At 43.4% G+C, this 13,721-nt stretch overlaps 1 protein-coding gene across 1 annotated transcript; it reads right to left on the reverse strand.

Moving 5' to 3' along the window:
• Window positions 1-8,017: 8,017 nt before the first annotated feature.
• Window positions 8,018-13,251, reverse strand: CGA (glycoprotein hormones, alpha polypeptide; the record flags this gene model as incomplete). The annotated part of the gene is made up of 3 exons (XM_084622432.1): window positions 8,018-8,095; window positions 10,087-10,271; window positions 13,152-13,251. The coding sequence occupies 3 exons, from the start codon at window positions 13,249-13,251 to the stop codon at window positions 8,018-8,020; spliced, it is 363 nt and encodes a 120-aa protein (XP_084478558.1).
• Window positions 13,252-13,721: the final 470 nt, after the last annotated feature.

Genomic DNA, 13,721 nt, shown 5'->3' on the forward strand with positions numbered 1-13,721 from the left:
GGTATGCCCACGTCTTGAATACTGCATGCAGATGTGATCGACCCATCTCAAAAAAGATATATTGGAATTGGAAAAGGTTCAGAAAACGGCAACAAAAATTATTAGTTGTATGGAACGGCTTCCATTTGAGGAGAGATTAACATTGGCACTTTTCAGCTTGGAAAAGAGACGACTAAGGAGGACTATGATCGAGGTCTATAAAATCATGACTGGTATGGAGAAAGTAAATAAGGAAGTGTTATTTACTCCTTGTCATAACACGAGAACTAGGAGTCACCAAATGAAATTAATAGGCAGCAGGTTTAAAACAAACAAAATGAAGTATTTTTACACAAAATGCACAGTCAACCTGTGGATGCTATGCGTTTTGTGTAAACGCCAGAGGATGTTGTGAAGGCCAAGACTATAACAGGGTTAAAAAAAGAACTAGATAAATTCATGGACAATAGCTCCATCAATGGCTGTTAGCCAGGATGGGCAGGAATGGTGTCCCTAGCCTCTGTTTGCCAGAAGCTGGGAATGGGTAAGAGAGGATGGATCACTTGATGATTATCTGGCATTGGTCACTGTCGGAAGACAGGATGCTGTGCTAGATGGACTTTTGGTCTGACCCTGTATGGCCATTCTTATGTTCTTTGATTCCTGGGGTAATCAGTCTTCAGCTTCAGAGAATTCCTCTCTCTTTGCACAGAAATCACAGGCAGTTTATGGCACATACGCACACCAACCAGTAAGTCCCTGAATCACATGTCTTATAAACTTGGATGACACAATTTGCAGTTGTGAGTTAGCTCTACTGTCTATTTTAATCAGCTCCGGTGTCTATGGTGATTCTCAAATTGGCACTGTTATGACAGCTGGGCCTACAAATTTACCCAAATTGTGAGCCCAACTGTAAAAAACATGTAAATCATAGAATATAGAATATAGAATCATAGAATATCAGGGTTGGAAGGGACCCCTGAAGGTCGTCTAGTCCAACCCCCTGCTCGAAGCAAAAGTAAAAGTTCATAAGAGGTTACAATAATCTATAATAACCAATGTTGATGGGAAAAGGTACAAAAAGGGAGACAGAATAACTGAATTATTCTAAACAAAAGGGCCAAGATTATATGATTGAAGGACCGTGTGTAAATTATGCTTGTTAAAAACAGTAAGTGTGGAGCCAGAAATTAATGAGCCAAAAATGGGATGTTGGACATTAGACCTAACTGGTGGACAAAATAATGAGGGGCTGGGTTATTCCAACCATCACCCCCTTTTTAGGTCCCTAAAAGAGAAAGAGTTTGTGGGGAAAGGATGAAAAAATGAAAAGTATGACAAGAGGCTACTAGTGCAAGCTTCACCATCATGGCTGCCACTCCCACCACTTCCTGGTACTCCAGACCTTCATCTTCGTGATCCTGAGAGGTGTCCTGACCAGAACGGGTCAGAGAGAGAGAGAGAGGGATCCAGGTGACATCGCCACCCTTATCAGCCCCAGGAGAATCCAAACCACCACCTGGGATGACAGTTATTACCATCGTTAATACCATCTAAGAGATTGTCAAACCAGAGGGATTTTTCTTCTAAGACTGGACTTTAACAACAACAGCAGCAATGACATCTCCAGCCTGTCTCAACGAGCTTCTTCTCTTTTCCCCAAAAAGGATTTATTACCATCTTTGATACCATCTAACAGACTGTCAAAAAAGGGGGTTTATTTCCTTCTAAAACTCTCTCCAGCTAAAGGGAAAGGGAACAACGGATGCTGTTAAAATGAGAGTCTTATTCAATATTTTACATTTCAAATGTTTTCACTATTTTTGTTCTTTTCTAAAAAGTTAAAAGGATTTTTAATGTGTGTTTGCCATGGTGCTAACAAGTTGAGGTCTCTGTAGACCAAGACCTGGACCTTGTTTAACACTGTTTAATGTTAGACAGTGACTGGGTTACGTTGATATCGTTAGCCCATTTATTTTATCTAAATTAATACGACAGCACCCACATGTACTTCTATAATGTCCTGAGTAATGAGCTAAATGATTGATAGGGCTCCTCATTATGGTGTCAGGGAGTTCCATGGTGTATATTTTATAATATTTCAAAATGGCTTAAAAAGCATGAGAAACCTGCTTCAGAGCTGCCCAGTTCCTACATACAGTCATTACTCTGCTCCACCAGGCCCACTCCCCTCCATCCTAGCCACATTCCACTCCCAGTATACCCCGACACCCCCTCCTTTCCTTTACACTGGTGGGGTTGGGGGTGCAGCTGGTGTAGGAGATTACAAAGCCACCTGTACCCAATTTATACAAGTGGAGCGTTCCTCTGGGAAGGGGGAATTCTCCACTGGCCATCTCCAGCTCCTTTAGCGGCTTTAGCTAGCCAGAAAATCTGACTCTCTATTTGTGCTGGGTTATACAGCCCCATTGTATATTTTCTCAATATATTCAGGAGTTGTCTGGGGAAAAAACAAAATATCAATACAATCAATTTTCAATACAAGCCTTATTTGAAATTGGGTTATGTATGATAATGACCTAGTGACAGAGGATGTGGAAAAAGCTAATGTACTCAATGCTTTTTTTGCCTCTGTTTTCACTAACAAGGTCAGCTCCCAGACTGCTGCGCTGGGCATCACAAAATGCGGAAGAGATGGCCAGCCCTCTGTGGAGATAGAGGCGGTTAGGGACTATTTAGAAAAGCTGGACGTGCACAAGTCCATGGGGCCGGACGAGTTGCATCCGAGAGTGCTGAAGGAATTGGCGGCTGTGATTGCAGAGCCACTGGCCATTATCTTTGAAAACTCGTGGCGAACCGGGGAAGTCCCGGATGACTGGAAAAAGGCTAATGTAGTGCCAATCTTTAAAAAAGGGAAGAAGGAAGATCCTGGGAACTACAGGCCAGTCAGCCTCACCTCAGTCCCTGGAAAAATCATGGAGCAGGTCCTCAAAGAATCAATCCTGAAGCACTTGCATGAGAGGAAAGTGATCAGGAACAGCCAGCATGGATTCACCAAGGGAAGGTCATGCCTGACTAATCTAATCGCCTTTTATGATGAGATTACTGGTTCTGTGGATGAAGGGAAAGCAGTGGATGTATTGTTTCTTGACTTTAGCAAAGCTTTTGACACGGTCTCCCATAGTATTCTTGTCAGCAAGTTAAGGAAGTATGGGCTGGATGAATGCACTATAAGGTGGGTAGAAAGCTGGCTAAATTGTCGGGCTCAACGGGTAGTGATCAATGGCTCCATGTCTAGTTGGCAGCCGGTATCAAGTGGAGTGCCCCAGGGGTCGGTCCTGGGGCCGGTTTTATTCAATATCTTCATAAATGATCTGGAGGATGGTGTGGATTGCACTCTCAGCAAATTTGCGGATGATACTAAACTGGGAGGAGTGGTAGATACGCTGGAGGGGAGGGATAGGATACAGAAGGACCTAGACAAATTGGAGGATTGGGCCAAAAGGAATCTGATGAGGTTCAATAAGGATAAGTGCAGGGTCCTGCACTTAGGACGGAAGAACCCAATGCACAGCTACAGACTAGGGACCGAATGGCTAGGCAGCAGTTCTGCGGAAAAGGACCTAGGGGTGACAGTGGACGAGAAGCTGGATATGAGTCAGCAGTGTGCCCTTGTTGCCAAGAAGGCCAATGGCATTTTGGGATGTATAAGTAGGGGCATAGCGAGCAGATCGAGGGACGTGATCGTTCCCCTCTATTCGACATTGGTGAGGCCTCATCTGGAGTACTGTGTCCAGTTTTGGGCCCCACACTTCAAGAAGGATGTGGATAAATTGGAGAGAGTCCAGCGAAGGGCAACAAAAATGATTAGGGGACTGGAACACATGAGTTATGAGGAGAGGCTGAGGGAGCTGGGATTGTTTAGCCTGCAGAAGAGAAGAATGAGGGGGGATTTGATAGCTGCTTTCAACTACCTGAAAGGGGGTTCCAAAGAGGATGGCTCTAGACTGTTCTCAATGGTAGCAGATGACAGAACGAGGAGTAATGGTCTCAAGTTGCAGTGGGGGAGGTTTAGATTGGATATTAGGAAAAACTTTTTCACTAAGAGGGTGGTGAAACACTGGAATGCGTTACCTAGGGAGGTGGTAGAATCTCCTTCCTTAGAGGTTTTTAAGGTCAGGCTTGACAAAGCCCTGGCTGGGATGATTTAACTGGGAATTGGTCCTGCTTTGAGCAGGGGGTTGGACTAGATGACCTTCTGGGGTCCCTTCCAACCCTGATATTCTATGATTCTATGATTCTATGATGAGATTCTGTTCTATACCACCCTCATGATCATAGTATCTGAGCACCTTAAAATGATGGCCTTCCAGTTCATGACCAACATTAAACAGATCGCCTTTATCTGAAACCCTATTTTATAGAATAAATGCCATGTCAAGTAAATGTGGTTCAACTGAATGGAGACGGTTTTTGTCGTCACTCATCTTCTTTTGCCAGGGATGCTCAATAAGGGCCCTATCAGAACTTTGTATTCTTCTTATCCCTAGACTTCAGTGGTAACTTTGACTGAGTAAGAATGGATGAGTAGAGCCCTTGGGTAGAATATTCAATTAATTTCTTCTGTTATAAGATCTAGAAAACAGGACATCAGCTACACAGGATGACAGACTGACTTGTGAACTGAACAATTCCTGCAAAGCTGGAAGCAAGTGCAGACAGGGCAGACTCGGAGCATCATGTGTATCATGTATGCATTCCTCCTGTTCTCCATTTGCCACAGGCGGGGTCAGCAGCATCCTCTCCTTCCTGTTCAGCGTGGTCAGTCATCCTGGTACCTGGCAATCCAAAAAGGTCCACATTTCTTCAAGCACCCTTATCATGTATTTGCTGTGAGTGCACAGACAGATGTGCTAATAGCTCAGGAGTTGTCTGACATGGGCTGGCATGTGGGTGATGTTTAGAAAAATCTAAAACATCTAAAAGCACTTTCCAAATCATGGGCCAAATCTTGACCTTGGTTCTTCCATGGTTGGAAGTTTGACTGGAGCTGTGCAGCCACAGAGACCCTCAACATATTGTGAAAGGATTATTCACTTCACAAGCACCTGTGTAAGCATCTGCCTGACTTTTCCCCATGCTGGGTAGGTTCTTCCCCATCTCATTGAGGGCAAATGGAGCTTGAACGTTTCAAACTAGATAATTAGATTGCTAAACTTAATTATTTAATGTCTGAACGTGTAATGTAAATCAATATGTAAGTGCTATTATTTATCTATTATAAAAAACCTCTTCAGATCTAAAAGATTGATATAAAATATGTCATGGACATTTCTTGGGTAAATTACTTCATTATTTATTTTTAAATATGCAAGTATCCAATAATGTATTGTATTTTTAGATATTGGTAGTATTCAATATTATATTTAAATAAGAAAGTTTATTCACATTGTTTGTTGAAAGTTCTACAATGCCTCTGAGCTACCGTTTTCCTGAGTCACAAATAAATATATTTCCCAGCTGTTTCTTCCTTCCACAACTCCTCATCCTTTCTCAAATGTAAACTTTATTAATAATAATAGAATAACTAGTCAAGTGTCTTGAAATGTAGCCACAGTGCGTAAGTGGCACTTGGGAGAGACACCAAGTTCCTATTCCATGTTCCAAGGAAAACTAGAGCCACTGCACAGAACTCACAACCAGGGGCAGACATGCCAAACCCACGAAAAAGATGTAGAAATTGGGCTTTTGGGGGGGCTTAATTGGCTTCTGAGTTGCTTGTTGGCTAGTTTTTGGCTTGTAGCTTGTTACTTGTTTGGCTTGTTGTAACTTGTTGCTTCTTCTTGTTCTTCTTTTCTCTCTTTCTTTTTTTTATCTGCTCCCAGCAAGCAGGGGCAAGGGGCAAGCAGCAGCAAGGAGGGGAGAGAGTCAGGGGTGCACAGCAGGCCCACCACAATCCCGGACTGCACGCCGGTGGGATCTAGTCACATACAGTGTTGAGGTTCTTAGGCACTGGCTTGTTTTGGCCTTGTTTTGAAATGGAATTAGCTTGATTTTTGGCTTATTGTGAAAGGCGGGGTGCTTATTTACCGCGTGAAAGTTGGGAACTGTGCTCAGTAGGTGGGGGAGCTATTACGCATTTAAGTTACTTGCAGGCCTTTCAAATCCAGAAAGCTCAAGTTGACAAAGCTGTAATGCATGAGTTTTTCTGAATACTAATAAGCTATCACAAAAATGCAAGAGGTCTGAGCCTCAGAGATTTTCTTTTTATAATTGAGCTGGGTCACTGCGGGGTACTGTGTTTTAATAAAGCTGCTGTGGCCTCCTGTTGCTCCACTCAGCTCCACTTCACCATCTACAGAGGCTCCATCACCACCCCACAACATCTAGCTCAAGTTCCTGCCTCTGCCTCCATACCGGTTGATTGTTTAGGAGCTGAGAGCCAATCAGGTTCTGACCAGGCCCACCCCAGCCCCAGCCCCACCCTCAGCAGTGGCAGGGGCAGGGCACAAGCCCAACAGTGGGGAGGAAGTAACCAGAGCTGGCATGACAGAAGGGCAGCCAGACCAAATTTGAGTGGCATTGCAACCTAGCTCTTGGGCTCCAGCTCCGCGTTCTAGAGTCCACTCAGAGATTTCAGGAGTATGTGAGACAGGGTTCATAGGGGTGAGTCTCACAGCTCAGGTGTGATACTTGAGGTGTCTGCCAAATCCTGAGTTGTTCCAGAGCCCTGACATAATTTAGATGGTTCTGGGGGGCTGTCTATATGACAGCAGTCTCTTGGGGGCTGCACGGTGCAGTGCAGCACTGGCCAGAATCTTAACTGCAGTTATGCCCTCAACATGGCCCTTTCACCCTCACAGTCCCACCCTGGTGCACCCCCTATGCCAGAGCTTGCCAAGGGGTTCTCAGAAGGCTGCTTTACAGATGTCTTCCACAGTGTCTGCACCAGGGGGATCCTCTCCCGGACAAACAAGACACCTTTACCGACTCCAGCATTTATACATGGCATAAAGGGCCCGGAGCCAGCGTGAGGTGCTTACCCAAAGTGTTTGGGCTTTGTGTGGGCAATAAGCAAGGGCTGGGAGAGATGCAATTCATTTATCCCACTACCTGCAGGCAGGCCTCAGAGCTGTAGAGCAATTCCTCTATACTCATTACTCCAGCCCTTATGCTGGAGGAGTGACCCCTCTGCAAATCCTACATAGGATTTTAGGAGTAATGGATTTGCTCTGGCAAAGTCCCATGCTGCACACTGGCCAACCATCCCTCCTCTCATATGCGCTTGCCTATTTGGGGCTGATGCATTGCTTTTGTAGCTTATATAGAGCCCCCTTCTATGGTGCACAGAGAGTTCTGAGGCCCCCTTTATGTGGATGGTCTGTCTGTACCACTCCCTCTTCCCTGCACACCCCACACATGAATGCATACCCTCTACACCCTGGGTGAACTGTATTTTAGGAGCATCTGATCTTACATCCAATAAAACATGTCAGAGAAGGACTAGTTCAAACAAGTGGGGAAAGGTGACACAGAAGGAGACCACTACATAAAGATTCTATGTGGCTTCCTATACGGGTGAACTTCCTTGCCCACAATGGAAGTTGTGAAAGGAAAAGGAGGGAAAACAGGAGAACAGAAACTTTGCAAGTTTCAAAAAAAAATCATAAAATATATATCGAAGCAAAAACAATAGACTTGCATTCCTTTTCCCCTTGCACCCCCACCCCACAAAGTCCTGGGACTCAACCCCTGCAAAATGTTTTTAGTTTTAAACTATTACATTGTCTTTTTCCTGACAAAAACATTGATACTTTAATTCACACTTTATTTAAAAATGGATCAAGCTTTTTTTGTCATGCAAAGTGCTATATTTCACTCCTAATGGAAATAATTAAACTTGGTTAAATACGTGATGAAGTAAAGAGGAGATAAACAGCTGTACATCTCATCAGATCGTACACTAAAATGCCCTGATTGGAAAACCTAATATTTTAAATAGAGGTGCTATAAAAGCTGAAAAACAAACAATTCCATTCATTGTCATCCGTGGTCACTATCGATGGGACAGGCTTTAAGATTTATGATAGTAGCAGGTACTGCAATGACAGTCTGTGTGGTTCTCTATCTTCACGTTGTCCTTAAGGGTAATCTTTTAAAAAGAAACACACACAAAATTACAATTAACTACATTGCTAAAACAAAATTCTTCATGCAAAGTGTTTCTGAAGCCTTTCTTTTTTCAACTAGATACCGTACAAATGTCTTTTGAGATATAGGTATCGAAATGGCACCTGAATCCTGTGTAGTATTACACTGGTTTTCTATAGCTTAGAGCCACAAAGCCTGAAGGCAAGGTTTTCAAAAGCACTTAGTGATTTTGAGTGCCTAACCTGGCACATAGAATCATAGAATCATAGAATATCAGGGTTGGAAGGGACCTCAAGAGGTCATCTAGTCCAACCCCCTGCTCAAAGCAGGACCAATCCCCAACTAAATCATCCCAGCCAGGGCTTTGTCAAGTCTGACCTTAAAAACTTCTAAGGAAGGAGATTCCACCACCTCCCTAGGTAACGCATTCCAGTGTTTCACCACCCTCCTAGTGAAAAAGTTTTTCCTAATATCCAACCTAAACCTCCCCCACTGCAACTTGAGACCATTACTCCTTGTTCTGTCATCTGCTACCACTGAGAACAGTCTAGATCCATCCTCTTTGGAACCCCCTTTCAGGTAGTTGAAAGCAGCTATCAAATCCCCCCTCATTCTTCTCTTCTGCAGACTAAACAATCCCAGTTCCCTCAGCCTCTCCTCATAAATCATGTGTTCCAGTCCCCTAATGATTTTTGTTGCCCTCCGCTGGACGTTTTTCAATTTTTCCACATCCTTCTTGTAGTGTGGGGCCCAAAACTGGACACACTACTCCAGATGAGGCCTCACCAATGTCGAATAGAGGGGAACGATCACGTCCCTCGATCTGCTGGCAATGCCCCTACTTATACATCCCAAATGCCATTGGCCTTCTTGGCAACAAGGGCACACTGTTGACTCATACCCAGCTTCTCGTCCACTGTAATCCCTAGGTCCTTTTCCGCAGAACTGCTGCCTAGCCATTCGGTCCCTAATCTGTAGTGGTGCATGGGTTTCTTCCGTCCTAAGTGCAGGACTCTGCACTTGTCCTTGTTGAACCTCATCAGATTTCTTAGAGGGGCCTGTGTTTCAGACACTGTCAAGCATCCACGCTCTGAAATTTCAGGCCCCTTTACGGTATCTGAAGGTGGCCCTCCAAGCATGGAGACATTCAGAACAACTAGTCATGAAAAAAAAAATCTTGGCCAAAGTATATTGGCTGAATGGGAGCAAGGATAATCTGGGTGAGCTAGAGCAGTGGTTTTCAACCAGGGGCACCATTCCTCCCTTGATGACCCTAAAACCACCTTCATGCTTGCCTGTGTGGAGCTGGCACAGAGGTTGGCTATGCTGTGCGCAGTGGGTGTGCAGTTCTGCCACATGCCCACTATCCAGCCATTGTGGACTCACTGGATTGGTGGCTTTACACAGGCCCACACCCCTAGGTGAATTTAAGGCTGTGTTCTGTGGAAATGGGTTACAAATTAATAGGGGTAGGTGAAAAACAGGCTTCATTGGAGGTATACTGACACTATTTTTTACCCTACCTTAATAATCATTTCTTGTCCTGACCAGTCTCCGTGCTGCTCAGAAGGGTTCTTGCCAATGCAGGGAATAGGCAAGGGAAATCACACCAAACAGAGTCAAACACTAATTGAGTGGTATTTAGGGAGATATTGCATCTCAAGGGGAATTTCCAAAAAAAATAACCTGGGGGAAGGGCAAAAATTCAGGGCCAGACCTTCAGAAGGTATAAATCAGTGCAGTACTATAGAAATCAGTGGAGCGCCCACAATTTATTCACACCAGCTGAGGATCCGGCCCTCCATGTTTATCTAATGTTTAACATGCTAATTTCTTTAAAAGAATAGAAATCAGATGCTCAGAACGTAAGAATCTAGGATTTTTTCCTCAAATGGTGGTTAAATGCCCTACCGCAGGAACATGCTCTGCTCTATTCATTGATTTATGTCATATCATAAAACAAGCTTAAACAGGATTCGGTCTTGTCCTCACCTTTGTAAAGGTTTTTGCTACACAGCATGTTGCCTCTGATGTAATGTTCTTTGGAACCAGCATTGTCTTCTTTGATCTCATGGGAGTGGGATAAGCCCTGGAGAAACAGCACCCTGTGCACTGGTAAATGGGAGCTCCTGGCTTTGAGAAGAACCTGTTCTCCCCTAGTTTGCATTCTGGACAACCTACCACAAATACATAAGTAACAGAAACTATAAACAAGCCACTGAAATGTTTCCCTATATGCCATAGCCGATTTGAAGTTAGATTTTTATTTTCACTAACAGACCAAAAAAAAAAAGCACAACATGGGTTACGCCGCTGGTCATCCCCAGTTATCATCTAACAACAGAAAGAAGGATTTTCTCTGTTAAGGGTTTGGAGCTCTGGAATACCCACAACTAGCAAGGCTACATTCATGGCATCTTTCCAGCTGAGACGCAAACATTTATGGCTACTTTTCCATGTTTCTCGTTAATTTTCTTTTGTAGGGTTGGGTTGTAGGTGAATATATATAGTTGTCATCCCTAAAAACTTGTTAGTGGCTAAACAGTATTATCACAGTATTTGCAGTATTCTTTAGACATTCCCCATGATAAGAGATTAAGTTACCTAAGACAATAGGGAACAGTTTTTATCACTGTTGCCAAGGTTTTTCAAAAGTGATTGGTGTTACTGGGTGTCTCCATTGTTACATGTCTAACTTGAGATTCATCAAAAGAACCTGATTTTCAGAGAGCAGATGCTCCCCACTTTTTAAAAGTCAAGCCCCTTTAAGCATATCAAGTTGGGCACCCAAAAATTGAGGCACCCATAATCCATAGTAACAGGAGTATGAGTTTAAGGTTAAGCATGTGCTTAAGCGCTTTCTTGAGCAGGGATTAACTCAATCATGTGCCTAAAATTAAGCAGGTACTTAGGTTCCTTGCTGAAATGGGATCTCATTTGAGATGATCCTCCTTGCCAGTCATGAGTACTGTGTTCACCCCAGTTTGAAGTCAATGGGACTTAAGCATATGCTTAACATTGAGCATGTGTATAAGTGTTGTTCTGAATTTGGCCTTTGATTAATCAGGGCATAAACATACCACATATTGTACAGAAAAAATATTTTACAAATGTTGTAGAGAATTTTAAATTTTTTATTGGGTCTTATTTTTATAATCTTCCCTATGTAAAGTCCAGAGGCCAGGTTCCATGCTGCACAAGTATCTAAGAACTGCAGTACAGAGCTCACAGCCCAGGAAGTAGCACAGCAAGGGGGTCTGTTTAAGTTACAGCTGCCTCCTCAGGCTTCCCTATGATCTCCATAACACTGCGCTGCATACTGTGACCCTGCCCCGACACATTCCTCCCACATTGGTTATGTCCACACTGCACACCAAGCCTGGGCCCTGACTCAGGATTAAGCTAACACCACTCTTCCGTTCACACACAAATCAGTCTGACTCAGATCAGCGAGCACTCAGGACCCAAGTCATAAGATCCTGCTGGAGGAGGGTGGGGGTGGGGTCAGAGCCCAAGTCCTGCTGGGACTCAGGTTAAAGCACTATTTTGCAGTGTAGACGCAGCTCAAGCCACAGACCTGAGTCAGAAGGGCTGTGTAATGCAGTACAGACACGTTATCACAGTTCTGTGAGACTCGAATACAGCAACTGTAAACCCAGGTTTACAATGCAGTGTGGACACTCAAGTATGAGCTTGGAAACACCAAGTCCATAAACCCAGGTCCCACAAACCTGGGCTTAGTGTGCAGTGTAGTCACACCCTCTCAGCCCCTCCCTCAGCTTGGCCTTTACACCAGGGTGTGAGAGCAAGCTTTGGGAGACAGCCTTACTGCTGTCTTCCATAATGCCTTTGCCAGGGACTCTTCTACAAGGCTCCTTGGGCCTTTTTACAAGGTATCTGTCATTTTACACAGCATAAGGGCCAGAGCAGGGGTAAGGATCTCACCCAGGGTGCGTTAGTTAGCATGAGATCAACTGCACAGGACTCGGGGGGAGAGAAAAAATGATAACAAATTTAAAATACTCTAAAACTGACCTAAAATATATATTTCTTTAAAATATAATGACTTCTATAAAATCCACTATCCCAGGCTCTACGAGGCGTAGACGCATATGATGTGTGTTATCAAGAGAAGCAAGGCTCTTCTCTTTCAAATGTTATAAAGCTGCCATTTGTAGCCCTGAAGGGTCACAAATAAACTTTCAACTTGCTCTGGTTCAGGAATTAATATTACTCCCCAGCACCTGAGGGCAGTGTCATTTGGGGGGAAATCCCACGTTTGGGAAAAATCCTGCATTTGGGGGAAGAAAAGGAAATATTTTATGGCAGACTGGCTTAGGGAGTGTTTTTTAATAATTATAGCAGCTTAAAGCTTCTTATAAGTTTGGAATGATAGAAATTGTCCTAATAGAGAAGGATTAGTAGGGAGAGTGCAGGTGAAGTGGGCAAACGTCATATGTGTGGGATGGAGAGACTGGGTTGGGTTTCACAAAATGAAAAACATGATGGATGGTATGTCTACACAACAGAGATTACATGTGCCAGCATAGCCCCATAGGGTTGAAGTAGCCTACATGGACAGAAGGGATGTAGGAACACAACTCGTTAGCTGTGGTGACGGAAGTCCTCTTCTGTCAACATAGCTGTGTCTACACTGAGAGTTATGCTTGCACAGCTACCTCAGTCAGGTGTGTGTGGGGGGAGGGGGGTTTGACCCATGTAGCTATGCCGATGTAGCTTTTCAGTGTAGACCAGGCCCAAGTTGCAGCTGAACAAAGAGAATTTTCTGTTTGTAAAACTCTGAACTGAACAATGTGGTAAGAGATGTCTCAGTGTTAGATGCAATGTATATAGTGGCATTTAAATGAATATGTAATATATCACTACAGCATTATATTTTCATTTCATGTTCATATTACAGTCTAGCGTGCCAAGAAATGTATCTGGCAGATAAGATTTATGACCACAGTATACAATGAGTGGAAATTTAATTAATGTTTTTATTGATACACATCTTATGTTTGTATTGTCATTGCTGAATGTTAAAGGTAGCTCACCCTGCATGAGGAACTCTCCATCTGGAAAAGAATGAAGAATATGCAGAAATATGGACAACATGACTACAGTGACCGCTGCGTACTTCCCACAGTAATCCATGATTCTTCTGCAAAAAAACAGACAGAAACAAAGGCTTCATCTGACATTCTTGCATTATTGTCATTGGAAACACCATCAACTATAGAGACTATGTAGAATGATGATTAGAAACGGCAAATGTACTGTACTACTGTTCATTTTACAGCCTGACATCATCATCATCATCATCTTAAAAATAATAGTTTCTATCTTTGTATTTTTAATACATTTTTCTGGATGTCAACACTAACATAAAATATAAAAGATATAATTGGCTAATATTTATGGTCGGTTCAGGGAAAACAGAGAAGCAAATATTTGTAGTCTGACCAGGATAAGGAACCTTGACAGGATTTTCAGTTAAAATAATTGCATAATGAGCGCATGAAATTTCCGGCTACGGGCCCGATTCTCATCCCTCCTCTGACCCCCGTAAGGGCTAGAGCAGCATAAAGGGACCCTCAAAGTCTCGTATCCACCTGGGAGAGGCT

This window comes from Lepidochelys olivacea (genome assembly GCF_965140295.1).
Source record: "Lepidochelys olivacea isolate rLepOli2 genome assembly, chromosome: 3".
NCBI classification, from domain to species: domain Eukaryota; kingdom Metazoa; phylum Chordata; order Testudines; family Cheloniidae; genus Lepidochelys; species Lepidochelys olivacea.